General features: G+C 38.9%; 1 protein-coding gene across 5 annotated transcripts in view; it reads left to right on the top strand.

Moving 5' to 3' along the window:
- LOC149197455 (putative methyltransferase At2g41040, chloroplastic) overlaps window positions 1-21,500 on the top strand; it is a 195,318-nt gene that overhangs the window by 157,032 nt on the left and 16,786 nt on the right. For all 5 annotated transcript variants that reach the window (XR_016254767.1, XR_016254766.1, XR_016254765.1 and 2 more), the window contains exon 4: window positions 21,383-21,464. Coding sequence is in view for 2 of the 5 variants with exons in the window: in XM_089405841.1 (XP_089261967.1) it covers window positions 21,383-21,464 (82 nt within the window). In the remaining 3 variants the exon portion in view is untranslated. The remainder of the gene's footprint in view (window positions 1-21,382; window positions 21,465-21,500) is intronic.

Here is a 21,500-nt window from a genome sequence, read left to right as displayed (position 1 = left end):
TATCACTTGAATGCAGAGCTGAGGGTTTGCAAATGGAACGAAGAGGCTGTAGGAGATACGTTTGCTGGTCAACCGTGAGAGAGAGTCGAGCCACGCAGATATGCCACTCAGGACTTCATTTCTCAGTGAAACCCCAGGCGTATTCCAAAACTGCGTTGACCCTCAAAAAATTTTGAATCAAAATTCTCGTTTATCGCTGGCATTGAAAAGTCTGATGCGTTTTTGAATGAACAAGTTTCTTGACTGTAGCAGCAGCGTGAGTATTCTGTAGGTTCACAGATTACTCTGGCAGTGGCAGCGTATGGTGTATTGCAACGATTTGAATCAGATTTCTCCACTTGATGCTCACAGGATAACACAATTTCGAATTTTTACTTGATAATGCTCAATGCAGTGAGGGTCAAGGAGATTGACGGCGGTCCTGCAAAAACAAAACCCTATATCAAAACTGTACAAAGCAAACTCTTGAAACCCTAAAAAAAAAAAAATTGTGAAAAGCAGAAGATCTAAAAACCCAAAAAAAAAAAATGAAACCCTAAGATAGCTTAACAATTTACAGATTTGGCCCCTTTAACAGCCAGATTTAACAATAAGAACAGAGAAATTTTAAATAAAAGAAATTTCAGATTGTCACTGTGAAAAAGCTTCAGAAATTCTCTCATGCAGATCAGAAAGATAAAACCGAATGATAAACCCAGGATCAAATCCAACTGGGCTCAACAAAAACGCTTGTGGGAGTTGGCTGGTTCAGCCGAGAACTTCCCCTAACGCCCACCAAATCTTCTTCACTAAAAGGTTTTCCTGCACATCTCAAGCAGCCATCAGCAAAGAGAGAGAGAATGCTGCTAGATCTCAGGAAATAATGGAGATACCTGCCATTATTTCAGAGACCCTAACAGCACCCAAACCCTAGCAGGTGAACAAGATACCTGTGCTCACAATACTCTTAAAAAAAGCTATTATCGATGACTGAAAGTAAAATATGCAGAAACTAAAACAATCTCACAGCATTTAAGAGAGTAACACCAGCAAGATATGGACCCCAAAGTCTTCTTTATTAACCAGAAACAAATTTACAAGAGAGCTTCTTCAGTCTTTGACTCACAGATCAGATGATCTCAAATGACCCCCTAAGACCCTATATAAAGGAAATGATCCTAACGGCTAGTTCGAGTGATCCATGTAGAAATGATCTCGACCGTTGATGAGGATCAAGACATCTCTTGATCTCATCCGTCGATTTATTAACTTAAAATATTATTATTTTATTAGTTAGGGTTTTTGCTTGATTTTTTAATTTTTTATTATTTTTCATTATTTTATTATTTTTATTCATTTTTTAATTTTTTAATTCATTTTAACATGGATCACTGAACTAAGCCTTCGGAAACATCACCTAGGACCTAGGACTTAGGACTCATGAGGGGATTTAAAACATTTCTCGACCCTCAGGACACATTACATCATGACTTTTACAAAATTACATCTTTAAGGGACAAACCCGTTTAATACAGACCCTCACAAAACACCCAGCTCTGCGACACAACGATAATCTAGCAGATCAACACACTAGGATTCTCCTAAAGTTCTAATGACAAAATCAATCCCGGCTTTGGGGTCAGGTTTGAAGGAAAACTCTGCCGATCCGTGGATCGGTGAGACAAAAAACCTTCCGGGACGTAGATTATCATCAGGAAGTTAGGTCCACCTAGGCAAATTACATACATGACTTCATGTCTGCTAACATTATTTACAGTTAATACATGCAGACTGGGTTTACAATCAGAAAGATCAAACTGCTGATGATGGCAGGATGGCATGGACATGCTGATCAGGTGCTGCTTCTTCTTGTCAAGAAAAGACGGGGTGCACTGCATGGGTAGTTGACCAGTAGGGGTCAACAGACGGCTAATCCACCAATCATTGAAGGTCAAGTTATAAATCATGGCACCTGTGAGATTGATCCATCATCCTTGACAGCGTAGATGCAGAATGAAGAAAGACATGTCACGCATATCTTACATACTTCATCTGAGAGCTTTGAAGCAGAAAGTCCCACATCATCAGTGATACAACTTGCCATAAAGAAAAAACGCAAGAGAAAGAAAATGAGAAAAAGATTTGATGCATCAGACGGCCGCAAGCAACTTGATTTTCGGATAGGGAAAAGTCCTACTGTATGCAGAATTGGACATGGCACATCCGACAAGCAGCCGACAGATTTGCCTGAAAGCAGGCAAATGCTCAGTATACACTATATTGAACACATCTGATGCCATGGGGCATCCTCTGTATTTCTAACCCTACTCCTTGTTTTTTCAACATTTTCATTTCTGTTTTAGGATTAGATTTACTTTTCATGTTACTAGATAGTTAATAAATGAAGAGCTTATATCTTTCATGTGCTTAATGTTATATGATGATTTTTGGATGGATGCTACTTATGTTTTGTTGTGTGTTGCGTGGATGCAGATTCTGGATTCTCACATTCCTACAATGCAGCAACGTGTCCCCAAGTAGAGCCAGATGTTGACCACTACATGTCAACTACCCATAGCAGTACACTCCCTTTTTCGCAAAAGGGTAACGCTTGATCGTCGTGTCCGTGCCATTCGACTATCATCATCAGCCCGATTGTGTTATGTTGTAAACCCAGTCTGCATGTGTAAATTGTAAATAATCTTAGCAGATCTGAGTTATGTATGTAAATTGCCTAGGCAAACCTAATTTTCTAGTGATCATCTACGTTTCGGAAGGTTTTTTGTCTCACCGATCCATGATCGGCAGAGTTTTCCTTCAGCGTAACCCCAAATCAGGAATGGATTTTGTCATTAGAATCTTAGGGGAATCCTAGTGTGCTTCGGGTCTATGTAAAAGTAATTTGGAAATAATGTTGACAGCTAATCCTTGTGATTGGGTGAACTATTGTAAATAGATAGATAGGAATACGAACAGTCATCGGGAGACGAACTGAATAGTCTCTCCCTCATGTATATAATGAGGACCTACCTGATGGAATAATACAGTCAATTAATTTCTGCCCCATGGAGTTACTGCCTAGCCTGACATGGTATCAAAGCCAGCTCCTTTTTAGCTCTCATGCTCCTTGTAACTCCTCTGTCTGTCTGCCATATTCCTTTACCTGCGCTCTCTGTCAGCTAGAAGGTGTCTGTCCATGAATGTTTGTTGTTCTGCCATATTCCATTTATAAGAACTGCGCCTAGCATTAAACCGTCGCCTGACATTCTGCTAAACGTTGGTAGCATGTTCATTTGGATGCGTTGACAGTCTCCCAACACCAAATTCATGTGGCTATCAAATGCCATGAATTTTCACGCCATGAACGCCTGTCCTGTATCATCATCAACCGCCTTTGCTACTCAACTTCTTGTTTGTATCCCATTACAGTAAGGCCATTAAACCGTCGCCTGAAAGAAAAGTGGTGGTCGAGAGTGCCGTTGCGGTTCGAGCTGTAGAAACCGGGTCTCGCAGCGTGGTTTGGCAGTCAGGGTCGCTGTCGATTAGGCATCTTCTGCGCCACGGAGTTTGCATTCTCCGGTGTCATTTGAGACGGGACGTAAAGTTGCTGGAGGATTCGAATAGCCACTCGCCTAGCTTGTCTTTGTCTGGCTCAGGCCATTAACAGCTTATTCTTGTTTCTGTCATTGTTTATTTATTTCAAAGATCTTGAAAAGCTAAGCCTCAGTTGGCCTGGATTGCTTGGAGGACTATTGAGTTGTATATGAAACGATTCACTATTGAAGCGTGGGGATCCGAGCAAGAAAACAGTGTTTTCGATTGCTTACTTCCGAGCTCGTTTGCGCCTCCTGGGGCGTATGACTGTCGATTGTAGTTGCAAATAACCTTGTCTCAATGTATATGCAAATAACCTTGTGCATATAGCGTATCTCTCTGCATTTTGATGGTCGTAGCATGTCCTTTTTTAAGGTTGGTTTGATAGATTGAAAGACTATTAACTACAGATTGGTATATTGTATGACTGCCATTGCTGGGAGTTGGAGAAGAGCTGTGGGTGATGCGCGCCATAAAAAGGATTTTTGTATCTTGGTTTACAAGATGCAAAGATAGTATCCTCTGAATGCCATTTTGGAGGATATCTTAGTTCTCTGGAAACTAAATTTGGAGAAGCGCTTAAGCTTTTTGCAGTTTTGTGGCGTATTTCATGTGGCTTAAAATCAGAGATACATCTGTCTCAAATTATTCTAAATATTTCTCTGTATGACACAATATCTAAGAGTCCAAATACGTCTGGACTACATTCTTCAGTTTTTCTTTGGTGAACGTAGTGCTGTTGAGGGTATTTTATACTGCCATATTTTGTGCTTTAACATTGTGCAGAAGCATGCAAATTGATATTTGAATCTGCTGTCCCATTATATTAGAACTATATTTTTTTCTCATTAAGAGTAAAAGTTTTGCAGCCAAAATTTTATTTGCTACAATATGCATTCAATCATATCTATGGTAGGAATAGTTCTCACTGGCAAGGAGAACTATCCTGAATGGTCTCGGATGATAAAACACACCCTAATTTTCAATGAGTTGTGGAAAGGAGTGTTTGTCGGAGACGGAGACAATGATCCAGTACAGCCTACCTCAGACAAAGAGCTAGTCATTTGCGAAAACAAGAACAGCAAAGCTTATGCATTAATCGCAGCATCCGTAAATGAAGAGGTGAGTCGCCATATTTTGTCATATTCAACTGCCTTTGAAGCCTTACAAAAGCTGAAAGAACTCTATGACTCACATTCTGCACTTGAAGTTGTCCAACTCATGATTAAACTCTTCACTCTTGAACTGCAAAATAATGATCCTCTTGCTCTTGCATCTGAAGTAAAGTCTATAATGCATGATATCAAATCCACTAAGGTTGAATTGGATATTCCTCTTATCGCTTTTCTCAAGGCACTTTATCCTACTTACTCCAATTATCTTGAGTCATTGCAAGCAAATGGAAATCTCAAAGATATAACCTTTGACTCTCTTGTGAAAAAGTTTGCTGAAAGAGAGAAAGATTTTGGAAAGAAGATAGCCCCCGAATCTTTTGAAGAGACTGTCTGCTTTGCTCATAAAGAAAAGCATCCTGCTCAAGATTCTACAAGAGGAAGAGGTGGACGAAGAGGAAGAGGAAGATATTTCAGAGGCAGCGGGGGCAGACATTCTCAAGGAGAAAAGGCAGATTTTCACTGCATTCATTGCAAAAGAAATGGATCACATGATGCCTCTACATGCAAGCTACCATGGGACAAAATTGAGCAGAAAAGAAACCAACAGAAAGGTAAAACTGATGATACAGACAAAGGTAAAGCACCTGAATCCGCTCACTATGTTGAGGCACAATGTAACATTGGAGTAAATGAAGATTTGTTTAATGCTTCACTTGCTTCATGGAAAAATGATTGGTTGCTTGATTCAGGAGCAACCTGCCACATGACTTATAAAAAAGATTTTTTTGAAGATTTCACTAACAATGTTGATGAAGCAGTATACTTTGCAGATCAATCAAAAATCAAGCCATCAGGGCTTGGCACAATCAGGCTTAAACTGCCTGGTCTTCCAGAATTTTTCTGGATCACGTTCTATATCTCCCACAGCGCAAGAGAAACTTGCTGTCCTTGGTCCACATCCGCCAGCAAGGTCACTCCATTCATATGTTTGATGGCAAGCTTGAGGTAAGAAAAGCATCTGACCACTCACTTGTCATGAGGGGAATAGAAGAAGAAAGACTTCTCAAATTGCAAGGAACCTCTGCTCATGCACAACATTTCTCATACAATGCTCATCATGAAGAAGGTACACTTCCATCAAGTTTATTATGGCATGCTAGATTTGGACATTTGAACTATGACAGTCTCCGCTTGTTGAAGAAAAATGGTGTTGTTGGTTTGCCTACAATTCCTAGGAAACTTAAGCAATGTGATGCTTGCATTCTAGGAAAGCATAGCAAACAAATTTTTCATGATTCACTTTCAATAGCACATAGGAAACTTGAACTCATTCATTCAGATTTATGTGGTCCAATGCCTGTTCCTTCTGCAAATGGAAATAAATATATCATGACATTTATTGATGACTACACCAGAATGTGTTGGGTTTATATATTGAAGAACAAATCTGATGCTTTTCAAACATTCAAGAATTTTCATAAATGGATTGAAAATGATGCACAATCTCATATTGGGTCTATTCCAACTGATAATGGAAAAGAATACACATCAAATGAATTTGAAAATTATCTTCACCAACATGGGATCAAACATCAAACAACTATGCCTTATAATCCCCAACAGAATGGTGTAGCTGAAAGAATGAATAGGACAATCTTAAATATGGTACGATCCATGCTCTTCTTCAAAAATGTAAAGATAATGTTTTGGGCTGATGCTGTTCTATGTGCTGCATATATAAAGAATAGATGTCCATCTAATGCTATAATAAACAAGACTCCATATGAAATGTGGTATGGACATGTTCCTTCGGTAAAGCATCTCAGGGTCTTTGGTTCCACCTGTTATGCTTTGATACCAAAGGTACATAGAAACAAACTTGGTGCTAGAAGTCGTAAGTGTATCTTCCTGGGGTATTCAAACACCTCTAAAGCATATCGCCTCTATGATGAAGTAAATAAGAAATTTGTTGTATCTAGAGATGTAATTTTCCTTGAATCATCCAAAATTGACAATGTTGTTGAGCGACAACTTGATCGCTTGGATAGATTCGCAAAAGCAAAATCATTTCAAGAATTTGATAATCAGATTCCACATCTTGAAGGGGGGATTCCTATACTAGATCAACATGTGGAATCTTCTTCTGAAGAACACTCTCCTCCGCATGAAACTCCAACAACGAATGATGCTTTAAGTGATTTAATTGATAGAATTGGGACACTCAATCTTGATTCAATCCCAACTCAATCAACGGAGCAGCCTGGACCATCTCAGAAAGGTCCCCCAAAGTGGTTGACAAAGACACTTGAAAGTGTTCATCTTGATGAAGTTGGAAAGACAGGAACCAGAAATTCAAACCGGCAAAATGTAGGTGATGTAGATGACTCTAATTCACCTGTTGTTATGGATGTTTCTTATGATTGTGAATTGAACTTGTCTACAGATTTTGAACCAACTTCCTTCAAAGAAGCTGCTTCTGGTTCCTAATTATTTGGTTAGGTTATTTCAAATTGCTTGATCTGCTAGATTATATTTGTGTCACAGCACTGGGTGGTCTATGAGGGTCTATGTCAAATGGGTTTTCCCCCTTGAGATGTAAAAGTGTAAAAGTCATGATGTAAAGTGTCTTGAGGGTTAGAAAATGTTTTATCCTCTCATAAGTCCTAGGTCCTAGGTGATTTTTCCGAAGGCTAAGTTCAAGGATCCAAAAATAAAAAAATAATAAAATCAAAAAATTAAATAATAATTAAAAAAATAAAAATAAAAAATAAAAATAAAAAATAAAATTTAAAAATAAATTTAAAAATAAATAAAAAAATTTGAAAAATAAAATAAAATAATAATAAGTCAAAAGTTTTGAGGAAATAAATGCAAAATTTAAATTTTTAATATATTAAAATGCATTTAAAAAATTTCGACGGATGAGATTAAAAGGGATTTTGATCATCATCGACAGTCGAGATCATTTTGACATGGATCACTCGAACTAGCCGTTGGGAAATTTTCCTTTAAATAAGGTGTTAGGGGTCATTTGAGATCATTCGATCTGAGAGTCTGATGCTAAAGAAAGCTCTCTTGTAGTCATTTTTTGTGCAATAAAGAAAGACTTTGGGGTTGAAAATCTTGCTGGTGTTACTCTTCTAGAAATGTTGTAAGATGTTTTATTTTTCTGCATAAATTTAGTTTGAACTATTGATGATAGCTTGATGAAGATTGATTTAGGCACAGGTATCTTGTCTGATCTCTGGGGTTTGAATGATAGTTTAATTTCTGAAATATAACGGCAGGTATCTCCATTTGATCTGAATTTCACTGTTGTTTTCTCCCTCTATGTTAATGGTTGATTTAAGCTGTGTAGGATATCCTTAATTTTGAGTTTATCGGGCATTAGGAGAAGTTATTGGCTGAACCAGCCAACTCCCATGTTTTCTGAAAGAGCCCAACCAGTTTTTGATCCTGGGCTTATCATTTGAATTTTTTTTTATAAATGCATGAAGCGATTTCTGAAGCATCTCACATTAAATTTAAAATTCTGAAAATATTTCTGTGGTATATTGACAAATCTAGCTAGTTAGAGCCTCTAATTTGTAATTATTTAGCTGATTTTTTTAGGGTTTTAGGTTTCTTCCTTGCACATTTTATTTCTGGGTGTTTGGTTTTTGTAGGTCGCAGGTACAGATTTTAAATTTTTTTCAGGGTTTCTATTAGGCAATCTCGAGCAGGAAGGATTTAAAATTTTGATTAAGTTTCTGGAGTACGGGTTTGTTACCTCTGGTTTAAGTTTCTTTGTTGCCCAAGATCGATTTTCTTTAGCCTACTTCGTCAAAATGCAGCTTCATTTCACTGCGCAATTCCATTACGCCCCTTCGCTATCGCCTCTGCACCTGCATATTGCTTGCATCCGCCCAACCCATTGCTGCCAAACCGCAACTCGATTCTTCTTTGCGCTGTCAAGTTGATCCTCCCTCAACGCTGCTATCCAACCTCCAATCCGCAACGTTCTCAGCCTTCCATCCCACGAAGTAGTTTGTAACACCTTCATGTATTTCCCTCTGGCGTCCTCAGCTACTCCTCATCGCTGTTCAACCTGCAAAAATCTCCCACGCTGCGATAGTCATCTGCACGGTGTGCCTCCTTGCCTACTGCAAAACCTGAAAGCAAACCCTCGGAACTATGTAGAAAGCAAACGATCAAACGCAGATTCCTCGCTATCGATCTCCCGTCAACCACACCTACAAACGCATAACAAAAAATAATAAAAAGGCATTCGATTTTTTTTTACATGCTATACTTATGGCTGTAGCTTAGGGTTAATTCCTTTGAGTCTTATTTAAGCATAAATTTGCATATAGTTCGATATTTTTTTTATTTGTTTCATTTTTTTTTTTAAATCAATGAAAATTTTAAGTTAGATCTTTATTTGGTTTAGATTTAGATTTAAATTTTTGTTTTCATTTAGATTTAGATTAGATTAATTTTTAGGATTTTGAGTTATTTTGTCTAGAAAAAAAAAATGATTTTGTTTTCATTTTGTTTCATAATAGTGTAGGTCCCGATTTTGTTTATTTGGTTTGGCTTTATAAAAATAAAAATTCAATTTTCATAATTAGATTAGATTTTGATTTTTAAGTTAGTCTTTAGTTTTAGTTTAGTCTAAGTTTCATTTTAATTTCCATTTTATTTTAGTAAGTTTCAATTTTGAATTTGGTTTTGTTTAGAATCTTTATACAGAATTTTGAAAAGTTAAAAATTAATATAACATTAAAAAATAAATAAATAATTAATTAAATAAAACTTAAAAAAAAAAAAAAAAAACCTAAAAAATTTTAAATTTTCAAAATTAAAAAAAAAAATCTAAAATTTATAAAAATCATATAAAAATATTTAATTTTTTTTTTTTTAATTGAAAATTCATTTTTGGTGTCTTTCATGGTATCTATGTTCCACTTTTCTCTAGTTAAATGCACTTAAATGTTTATTTAAAGTTAGCTATTTGAAGTGGTAATTGGTTAGCATTTAAATTGTATGGTTGTTTTAAGCGTTTAATTTTTAGAAATTTAATTGCTGGATCATTATTAAAGCATTGTGCGTTTATTGAATATCTTGCATTGCTTGGGTTATTTGATGATAAATGATTGTTTTACAAGGTTCATATTTCTGCAACATTTAATAAATAATCATTTAATCATTAACTCCATAAGGCACTGGTACATTAATTTCTAAAATCAATCAGGTGCTAAATTACCTTGCTGTGTCTCCCAACCCAACTGGTCCACAGTTGGTCTTCCTTTATCCCATAGGGTCTACCCCCCTTAGCCTCGGGAGATGGCTTAAACGGAGAGATCGGGGATCAGGGTGACAGCCCCCGGTCTAAGCGTTGTCGTGCTGCCTAGACAATTTGTGCGACAACAGGGCCTTAACCCCGCCTTTACCATAAAAACTCCAATCCAATACATCTATCGGAAATAACGGAACAAAGGGAATTACAAAGAAAACCCTGCCGGAACACAAACAGTCGGACTTCAAAAATAATAGATCCGCCTCTATAAATATTGGCGGGTCCGCACCATTCATCGCCCATAGCACTACTCCAATCTCCGATCGCCGATCAGCTTTATCGCCATCGGCGAATCGCCCTTCGTAGCTCAACTGTTCCGATCGCCGATTGATCCTTCGCCGATTGTTGATTGGCCTATCGGCAATCGCTATCAGTGATTTCAACACTCCGATGCTAGGCTCTTCCGCTCACCGATCTGCGATTAGCGAGTTGATCGCAACCGTCGATCCTGGATCTGATCCGACGATTGACGTTCAATCGCGTATCGCTATCGCTCCATTTCAAAGGCCTGTTCTGACCGCTCAAATGCGTCGACCCAATATGCATTCCGGACCCAATAAGGGTATAAGTCGGCCCTTATAATATTTCACGTCCAGAACTCAGTTCCTCTAAGAACATTTGTGTTGTTTCTTAATGTAAACAACAATTTGGCTCGCCTTCGATGGGACCTGCACTTAACGCAGATCTTTGCCATATCATATTCACACGCGACATGCATGTATATATTTTTGATCGCCATCGATCCTACAGTGATCGATGGTCGATCAACACACTCACCCTTGGGAATTAAAGCCCTCGGCACATATACACATGAAAGCTGGGGTTCAAACCACTAAAGCATATATACATATAGAACACAGACAACGCATAGTCAACACATAAACACACATATATTATATAAGAACAGCATGGCTACAAATCTAAGGCATTTTAGCCTTAGCGCAGAGTCTCTCTCAACTACATCTTGTCTCTATCACTCTGGCTCTCTCCTCCCTTAACTCTTGAACACGCAGGTTCAACACACACACACACACATATATATATAAGGAAGCATTGTTGGATCGAATCACGGAAGGATCCGATCAACCCTCTAACAAAAAGCCCTTAAAGCTCTCATTACGCATGCATGCATGTAACACATGGCAGATTACATTAAAAGTCTTCGAGACTTATCCATTTCCTCCGAAAAATCTTTTTTTCTACTTTAAAATAGATTTTTATTTGTTTTGCTCCGCTGGTCCACGTTCGCTTACTTTGGATTCCTCCCTTTGTCTAAGGGTGCTGGATGCTCCTGCATCAAACTCCCGAGGCACAAAATTTTTATGACCTCCTGGTCATATGCTTCTCCTAGTCCTTCGCAATTCTACCCACTGCATTCTTCAGTGGAATTGCCTTCATGATCTTTGTGAGCTGCAACCAATCTCTGCGGTAACAGTTTTCCTCTGCTACACGATACCTCATCAAGCCCTCCTAACTCGGTCTTTTGGCATCCTTCTGGTTCTCTTCTCTGGAACCAATTGAGCGCACCTTGCTCTAGGTTTGCTGCAATCTTCTCACCTTCTGCTGTCACTCTCTATGCGACAGTAAGATCATAAACTCTCCAGCTTTAACCAACTATACCTCCTTTCCCTTCTGTTTTCTGGAATCCTTTTTCACGCAGGAAAACTTTCCCTGCCTTGATACCACTTGATGAAAATGAGAAATTGGGGGTGAATCAAAATCCCATTTTCTAAAAAGATCGATCTTGAGGCTTGTGGGTTATGGCCCACAAAGCCTATTGGAAGCGTTCTTAGGCATTAAGCCTTTAAACCGTGGACTTATATTAGAATCAGAGCCTTACACTATCGGGTCTTTACACTGTCGGAGGCTTACATATGGGCATTCGGGCCTTAACCCTGCCTTTACCATGAAAACCCCAATCCAATACGTCTATCGAAAATAACGGAACAAAGGGAATTACAAAGAAAACCCTGCCGCAACAAAAATAGCCGGACTTCAAAAATAATAGACCCGCCTCTATAAATATCGGCGGGTCCGCACCATTCTTCGTCCATAGCACTGCTCCAACCTCCGATCGCCGATCAACTTTATCGTCGATATTGCCATCAACGGATCGCCCTTCAGAGCTCAAATGTTCCGATCGCCGATTGATCCTTCGCCGATTGCCGATTGGCCTATCAGCAATCGCTATCGGCGATTTCAACACTCCGATGCCAGGCTCTTCCGCTCGTTGATCTGCAATTAGCGAGTTGATCGCAACTGCCGATCCTGGATCTTATCCGATGGTTGACGTTCAATCGCATATCGCTATCGCTCCATTTCAAAGGCCTCTTCCGACTGCTCAAATGCACCGACCCGATAAGGGTATAAGCCGACCCTTATAATATTTCACGTCCGGAACTCAGTTCCGCTAAGAACATTTGTGTTGTTTCTTAATGTAGACAGAAATTCGGCTCGCCTTCGATGGGACCTGCACTTAATGTAGATCTCTGCCATATCATATTCACACGCGACATGCATATATATATTTTCGATCGCCATTGATCCTACAGTGATCGATGGTCGATCAACACACTCACCCTTGGGACTTAAATCCCTCGGCACATATACACATGAAAGTTGGGGTTCAAACCACTAAAGCATATATACATATAGAACACAGACAGCGCACAGTCAACACATAAACGCACATATATTATATAAGAACAACATGGCTACAAATCTAAGGCATTTTAGCCTTAGCGCAGAGTCTCTCTTGACTACATCTTGTCTCTATCACTCTGGCTCTCTCCTCCCTTAACTCATGAACACGCAAGTTCAACACATATATATATAAGGAAGCATTGTTGGATCAGATCACGGAAGGATCCGATCAACCCTCTAACAAAAAGCCCTTAAAGCTCTCATTACGCATGCATGCATGTAACACATGGCAGATTACATTAAAAGTCTTCGAGACTTATCCATTTCCTCTAAAAAATCTTTTTTTTTGCTTTAAAACAGATTTTTATCTGTTTTGCTCCCCTAGTCCACATTCACTTACTTTGGATTCCTCCCTTTGTCTAAGGGTGTTGGATGCTCCTGCATCACTAGAGCTGAGAAAAGGCAGCGTAGACAACCCGATAGGTACCAAGCATTAGTAGCTCAGTACGAAGAACCATCTAGTTTTCAAGAAGCCATACAACACCAGGTATGGGTGGATGCCATGGTAGAATAGTACAATTCTATCATGACAAATGATGTCTAGGAAATTGTACCAAGACTAAAGAATAGATCAGTTGTAGGTTCATTGAATATTTTTGAATCTAACACACCAAAAACCCCTACTGCAATTTCTAGTTTACTATCTCCTACTTGTTCTTCACATTAACAAGTTATTTAATTGCATAAATATCAAAGTAAACAAAAATGCATTCTTCATAGATATACAGATCATACACTGAAGTAAGCAGAAACAATAACACAATGGACACCGTTATTTTTGGACAATCGTCTCTGGAAAAACCCAATGCGGGAAAACTGGTGTAGTATATATGAGGGTTTTATTATTAAGCAAGTTTCTGAATACAACTAGGGTGCCAGAAATGGCCCACCCTTCAAAGAATATCCTTGGCAGTAGTACCTCTCTCTGGAGACAGATATTCCGGAAAATCAGCAACCGGATGATCAACCCCACAGTGACTCTGACTGTTCCTTGTGCTAGATAGTGAAAGCTACTCCAAGCACTACTCTGGAATTATGTCACCCTCTCTAGAACTGCATCATCCTCTCCCGGCTCTATTAGGTCCCTATACTACTAGTGTAACCCCTTATTGTTATTAGTGCAACCCCCTTATTATATTGTTGTGCTCATGTAGTCCCCATATTGTTATTATTGTGCCCCATAGAATCCCACTATTGTTATTGTTGTGCCCTTACATTATTATTGTTATGTTGGCTCTGATTATATTATGACCCCTTAGACTCCTATATATAGAAAGGAGGTCTTGTCATTTGTATCATCCAAGAATTGTTCATTTGTGTAATGTAAAGGAGGTTTCTCCCTCGAACAGGCTTATTTCTAAGTCGTTGATCTATCTTTTCTATCTTTTTGTGAGCTGATTTCATAACATTTGGTATCAAAGCTTTGGATTCTAGGGTTTCGCTGCTCCAAACAGGCCATCGTGACAGTTTCGCTATAACTTTTTCTGTATGAAGTTTTAGATGCTAACAAAAAAACCATTTGAGACGAGATCGTTTTGAATCTTGGGTCCAAATTTCAGATCTTTTCTCGCTATAGTTTCAGAGATATGATCTGAGGAAGTTAGGGTTTTTGCAAGCTCCAAAATTCCATCTCAAATAGGTCATCATGGAATTTTCGCTATAAATGTTTTTCTACGAAGGTTCAGACTTTGAAATTAAAACCCATTTGAGCCAAAATCTTTCTTAAGCTCGGGTCTAAATTTCAGGTCTTGTCTCGCTGTATTTTCAGAGATATGATCCAAGGAAGTTAGGATTTTTGCAGGCTCCCGAATTACATCCCAAATAGGCGACCTTGGGAAAATTGTCTAACTTTCTCTCTGAGCATCAGATTGAAATTTCGTAGGAAGTTACAGAAAGAGGACAGACTATAGTTTTCTGTGTATCAGTTTCAGGTCCTTAGGTTGAAAGAGTGACACGTGGAACTTTGTACAAGTTAGCTCTACTGAAAAAGTATATCATCAAGTCATCTTGGGATATTGGGCATAACTCTTTCTTGGAGAATCCAATTTCGATCAGACTGGTGGCATTGGAAAGAGGACACAGAGGGCTACCGCAAGTTGCAATTTCAGAATTTGGAGATTTGAAACTACAGAGTTACATTCGTTTCAAGATTGAGCTCCTAAAAGAAAGAAAAAGAGATATGAGGAAGTTTGATGGCAAGGATCCGGTAACATGGATACTACAGATGGAGAAATATTTTGATCTACATGATGTTTATCTATTACAAAAGGTACATATTTCATCTTTATATTTAGAACCGAATCAATTTGTATGGTATAGAGGGCTTTGTTCTCGTAAAGCACTTGTCACCTGGTCAATTTTCACGGAGGAAATGATAGCACATTATGAGGAGACAAAGAGCAACACCTTCTTTAGCCAATTGATAAATCTCAAACAAAAGGGTTCAATGGCAAAGCACATTGAGGAATTCCAAAAATTGAATATAAGGGTAAATGATATTCCAGAGAAGCAGAGGATTGATGTCTTCATAGGGACTTTAAAGGATAACATCCAACATGAGGTTTTCCTTTGGGAACCTCATTCATTGGAGAAGGCATACAGGTTGGCAAGACAAGTGGAAAGAAAAATTATGGAAACAAGGAAGCCTACCACTCACAACTATAAAGATGGAAGTGTTGTTTCTCCTAGCCTTCCACAACCTACAAGGTTGACACCACAACAATTGGAAGAAAAAAGAGCAAAAGGGCTTTGTTACAATTGTGATAGCAAATACATTAAAGGTCATAAGTGTGCTGAGAAGAAATTATTTTACATAGATTGTGAAGAGGAGGAAGAAAATGATCAAGAAACGTCAAAAGAAGAGGATATAGACCAAGAACCAACCCTAGAGAAAGAAGAAATGAATCCGACCATATCTTGTACTACAATGGCAGGATTTACCACTCCTCAAACTCTCAAGATAGAAGGACATATCAAGAAGAAGAAGGCTCAAGCAGTGAAATATTAAGAAGAAAAGGGTCAAGGAACGTCAAAAGAAAAGGATACTCACCAGGAATTCTTACATAGGTATAAGTGATCGTTGTACCATAACGAATCATTTTTCCAGCTAAATGTATCAAATGTACTAGGATCTTGTTGTAACTTTTGAATAAGTTCCCACACTTATTCTGGTATTGTATGTGGATGATTTATTTTTGACAAGATCATCCAGACTCGTAGAGGATTGTAAGAAGAACCTGGAATTGAGTTTGATATGAAGGATTTGGAGCTAATGCACTATTTTCTGGGATTGGAAGTTTCGTAGCAGGATGGTTGGATCTTCCTTGGCCAAGGAAGACATGCATCAGAAATTCTGAAAAGATTCAGAATGCGGGATTGTCGACCTATGGCTACACCTATGATTACCAATTGGAAGAAAATAGATGCTTCGGGAGACAAGGAAGTGGACGCCACCTTATACAGACAACTCATTGGATCACTTATGTATCTGGTCAACACCAAGCCAAACTTGTGTTATGCTGTCAACACACTTAGTCAGTTTATGGTGGAACCAAAAAAGGCACACTGGGCAGCAACAAAGTACATTCTCAGGTGTGTGCATGGAACAATAAATTTTGGATTAAGGTACACCAAGGGCAATGATATCACATTGAGTGGATTCACTGATGCAGATTAGGCAGGAAGTTCAGTAGAGAGGAAAAGTACCACTAGGTATTGCTTTGGTATTGGATCTTGGATGACCTCCTGGTGCAGTAAAAAGCAAAAGTCTATAGCTCTAAGCTCTGCTGAAACTGAGTATATGGCAGCTATCAAAGCAACATGTGAAGCTATATGGCTCTAGAAAATTCTTGTAAATCTATTTAAGAGAAGGATGGAAGCGACAAGGATCTTCTGTGATAATCAGAGTTGTATCAAGCTCTCTGAAAATCCAGTATTTCATGATTGCTCCAAACACATCGATATTCAGTGTCACTTTATCAGAGACTATGTTCAGTGCGAAGCGATACAATTGGAGTACACTCCCACAGGAAATCAGGTCGCAGACATACTCACTAAGGCTCTAGCAAGAGCCAAGTTTATTCAATTTCGAGAACAGATGGGTATGTTGGAAAATCCCTTTCAATAGAATGATGCAACATTTGAGAGGGAGCTGTAGTACAGATGCAGCAGTGGCAGTGGCAGTGTCATGGGCAACATTACAATAGCAGCAATAGCACAGTGTTGGCCACAACAACAGTGCAGAAAGGAGATGTTTCAGAAACAAAGCAGCATGAAGGTAGACATTGTTGCTAGAGCACTTTCCTTGCTAAGAGGGAGTGTTAGTTTTTGCTAGCATCGAAAGTGCTCTAGCCTTGAAAATTGGTGGAGAGGCTAAGGCACATGAGTTCTAAAGAACCCAAAAACTGTTTGGTGAAATTCCACCCGGATTGTATTTTATTAAAATAATTAATATTTTAATGGGGTTCCTAAGTCTAAACTTAGAGAAATTAAAATATTAATGGGTATTAATCAAAATATGGGTGAGAATGATCTAGAAGGCGGATCAAGTCATGTTTTAATCTTAGCCGTTGATTAGAGACTTAATCTCGGCCGTTGAAGACTTAACAGGAAAATTATAAAATGGAGGCTTGGAGTTCATTTGGAAATACACAAAGAGATTTAGGAAATTGATTTTTTGAGGTGAGAAATTCTCAGGAGGAAAATAGATTGGGGAGATATTGCAGCTAAGGAGCAGAGAGAATCCGAGAGGAGGACTTTCCGTAAAATATAGAACAGAGAGGCGGAGAGAGCTTGCAGAGAGGCAGCGTAGTAGTCGGGAGAGCTTATGCTAGGCCAGTTTGGGCCCATGCAGTCTTGACATAGAGCTAGAAGGGCTAGCGTAGAGCAGAAAAGCTGCCTGTCTTGCAGAATCCGGAACAGTCGGAACTGCCGGGAACTGTCGGAACCATTGGGAACTGCCGAAACAGCTGGGAGAGCTGATGCAGAGGGAAAAGGAGGTGACGCAGGGTTGACGTAGAGCCAATGTAGAAATAGTCGGGGTTAGCAAGTCTTGTGCCAGATCAACTGGAATTCTGCCGGGTGAAGTGAGGTGAAACTCAGATTTTCTGCCAGTATTTTCTTTGTAAAGGATTGCTAGATGAGCATCGTAGATTATATTCAGATATTTATTGCTAATAATAAGAATCCTTAGATCTGTTGCACCAGTTTTCCCACAATGGGTTTTTCCAGGGACGATTGTCCAAAAACAAGTGTGTCAATGTGATTGTTCATATGTTGATGTTTCTCTTGCCGTTTAATTTTCAGTTCTAGTTTGTGAAGTCTGCAACTGATTTTATTTTGGTATTTACTGAAGTACTGGTAAATAACTTATCATAAATAAGTAGGAGAAATAAATCAATTATTGCAACACATTTTCACAATCTCAAAAGCCAAAGAATAGCTCCATAAGCAAAAATCCTCAATAGATCATATCTCCACAAATACAAGATCACAATTCAGCTAGGCAAAATTCTTTAACAGGGCTGAAATCAATCACAAGTGATGATGAAAATTATTTAAGCCTATCCTCTATTTATGTGAGGATTGGGTCTCCTAATTTAGCCTACAAAGCCCCTAAAAACAAGTTTTATCATTGAATGAACTTGGGTTACAAGCCAACCCATTAGCTAATAACAAAATAAGCCAAATTATCCCACACGTGTGAGTCATTGCCTCTCTAGATGCTTACGTCATACATAATAAATGCTCCAAATGCCATGCAAAGTGTGATGAGGTGTCAAATTGTGTGTAGATGCCTCAATGATCCAAAATTTGAGGGATGGCACTCAAATCCACCTTAATGTCTCTTGTGGGTCCCAAAGGTCATCTAGGGCACCATCAAGTGGTCGCCATGGGTTTCCAACTGTCAAATTAGTCATCTTTCTCTCCATCATTAGGGCTTCCTCTAGTGCAACAAACCCATCCTAGTCTCTCAATGAGAGACCATCCTCATCTAGGCTTTTGATCAGCTCCAGCCCATTAGGTTGTGTCAAGGTCAACCTAGGGGTATACTAGGTCGAGTGGTGTCATCATGAAGAAACCTCAAAACCATGTCAAAGTAGGCCAATGTCCTGGGTCTTTGAGGTACTCTGAGACACGTGTCATCTATTGATGCTATCAGGAGGCTCCAGTCTCTAATTGTTGCACCTGCTTAATGCATATGTACTTCTCTAAAGGGCTTGGGTACCTGTGTAGTGGGTGCCCAAAGCTTAGGTAGTGGAACCACTTGACAAGAACAACATGGATTCTAGTGAAGGCAACTATCCTTCAGAGACTAAGATCAATAATGCATCTAAGTGAACTAAACTTGAATGTTAAGGGCAATTTAATACCTCAAAGGAATATCCCCTTCTAAAATTAGGACCAAGTCCTCGCAAAGGTGTTTTCTCCCTTGGTAGGGGTGGTTAATGGTAAACCTTATTAGGTTCTTCTAGCCCCTTAGGGGAAGTGACATTCCCTAGTCCACCCTTTAATTGATGGTGTTAGTGTATAATAATGTGGTACTAGAGGGGATAAGACTTCATGGTCAAGTGCCATGGTCAAAGGGACCAACTGATGTGGGTGTCCACATCTTCAGTGTATAAATGTGAGGGAACATTCATCGATGCATGAGTTAGCAACTTTACCTAATTTTCCACCCCTCTTATGGGCCTTTTACTTCTTTTTGATTATTCCTTGTATCACTGCTTATAGCCCAAGGGTTAGAGGTTGCTTTTTATGATATAGCAGTTTTATTAGCCCTTTAAGATGAGCCAGTTTATAGCTCATCGAGGTTGCAACATGCAAGGGTTCCTTCTTTTGTTGTAATGGAGCAACATGTGCTCAAGAACCGGGTGATGGCCATATGAGGGATGTAGAGCGCATGCTAGGCTTTTTCCCATGTGCTAATCTTTATGTTCTTGGCCATCTTTTGCATTTTGATTTTCTTTCTTTGTTTTATTGTGGCTATGGTATGCTCTTCCTTTCTTTTAGCTGCATCAACCTCCAAGGGAAAATTTTCTGGGCCCTACTCAAGGTATGTGAACATATGAGTGCCAAATCTCCAAGAACCAATGACAAGTTGTACCTGAAGAATCGAGGTGAGATATGGGGCTTGTAATGTGGCATGGAAAGTGTTATGGTGTAGGGAAAATAGAACACGCTATCTCAATCATGGCTTTCCAAGTAGTGCCCCTCCTATAACCTGAAGGGCCTTAAGGGAGGTTGCTTTGGACTAGGGTCAAAGATTAAACCCCTTGGTAAAGTGAGACAACAAAATTATGGTCAAGGTTTGTCAATCTTCTGAATCACCCCATCATCCACACTAAATGCCCAAAATCAAACAAGTATAAGCACCTGATTGCAAAATGATCAAAGTAGCTTTTGAACAACAAATCACCTTCAGCCAAGTGTCAACGTCAGATGCTTAGAAGCATATGGCTGATGCAAATGGCACAGGCACATAGCATATCATCGTCTAACGGTGGCTGGTAGATGCTGCTGGCTGTCTGGCTATCCATTGTAGGAGAAAAATTTCCTCCTATGGGGTTACCCATTTTGGTGGGTAACAGGGACCAGTTGCATTGGGAAATATGAACTGCCTTGGGAAGCGTGAAATGTTGCTAATTGTGAGATTGCCATGTTTAAGAAACATTTGAGGGATACTACACCAAAGTGAAGACTTCCTATAGATTTAATAGTTTCAAAGCCATGTGGTAAGACAGGTGCACCTCACGTGGGTTGGTATGACCCCTACAGTAGTGATCACCTCTGGAAAAGTAAGGCTTCTCTAAAACCATGAGACCTCAAGTCATCCCATCCAAGGTCCTCCAATCCTATCTATGATGACAGGAACATAAATGAACTCAAAGGGACCGGCCATGGTCTGACCCAACAGGGTCTAGGAAATTTGATATAGGGCTTCACATGGTTGTTACAAGTCTTTAACTTGTGACCTTGGGCTTACAATGGTGTGAAAAGTGCTGCAATAGATATGCAGGTGCCACTACTAGTATAAGGGTAACAAAGCCTTCTATTTCTCATCAAATTTCTGCTAAAATTTTGAGGATAGTATGGTTATATTTGTTGAATATTCTAGTCTGAAGTCCATTTGTCTTTTTGTCCAAACGCTGTTGTATTTTCAAAATTGTACCTTACACATTCCATATTAGTGGCATTATCAAGACTGTATGGATGTTCTAGCATAATGTTTTTTTTTTCAAAATGATCAAATCATAAAAATTAGCTTTAAAAACTTTCTTGCAATTATGGGTTGGTGCAAACCTCCTCTGGAAAACAACTATTTATGACAAAATGGAAATATGTAACATATGCTACATATTTCAAAAAAAAAATCTCATAGATAAAAAATATCCATTGCAATTATCTCAGATGGAATCTTAACAACCTTTTTTTTTCTGTGACAAGATAGCATCAGTATCTTTAACTAGACTTGTAAATAGATGTGATCAGGGATGTTTTCTAACGTTCTTTCTTACAATACATTTACATTCAGAAAGTTTTTTGTTTTGGGTTTCTTTTTCAACTACACACAATTGTTCAACGTTAGCTCAAGAAGTGCTGCATTTTATTTGTCTGATATCTTTTATTTGTTCACCATCCTATGCATAAGCAGGAGTCCACTGGTTTCATTTATTTATGAACGAGGTTGGAGGCAAAGCTTTGCAAGAAGAGGCTTTCCAGGTCCTGATGAAGAGGTGCCTACTTTTGAATTCTTTGATTGCCTGTAAACT

The sequence above is a fragment of the Pinus tabuliformis genome, chromosome 2_2 (genome assembly GCF_031772625.1).
Source record: "Pinus tabuliformis cultivar Carrire ecotype Pingquan chromosome 2_2, CPIR1, whole genome shotgun sequence".
NCBI lineage: Eukaryota > Viridiplantae > Streptophyta > Pinopsida > Pinales > Pinaceae > Pinus > Pinus tabuliformis.
Note: the sequence above shows the minus strand (reverse complement) of the source record. Positions and strands in the feature narration are given on the sequence as shown.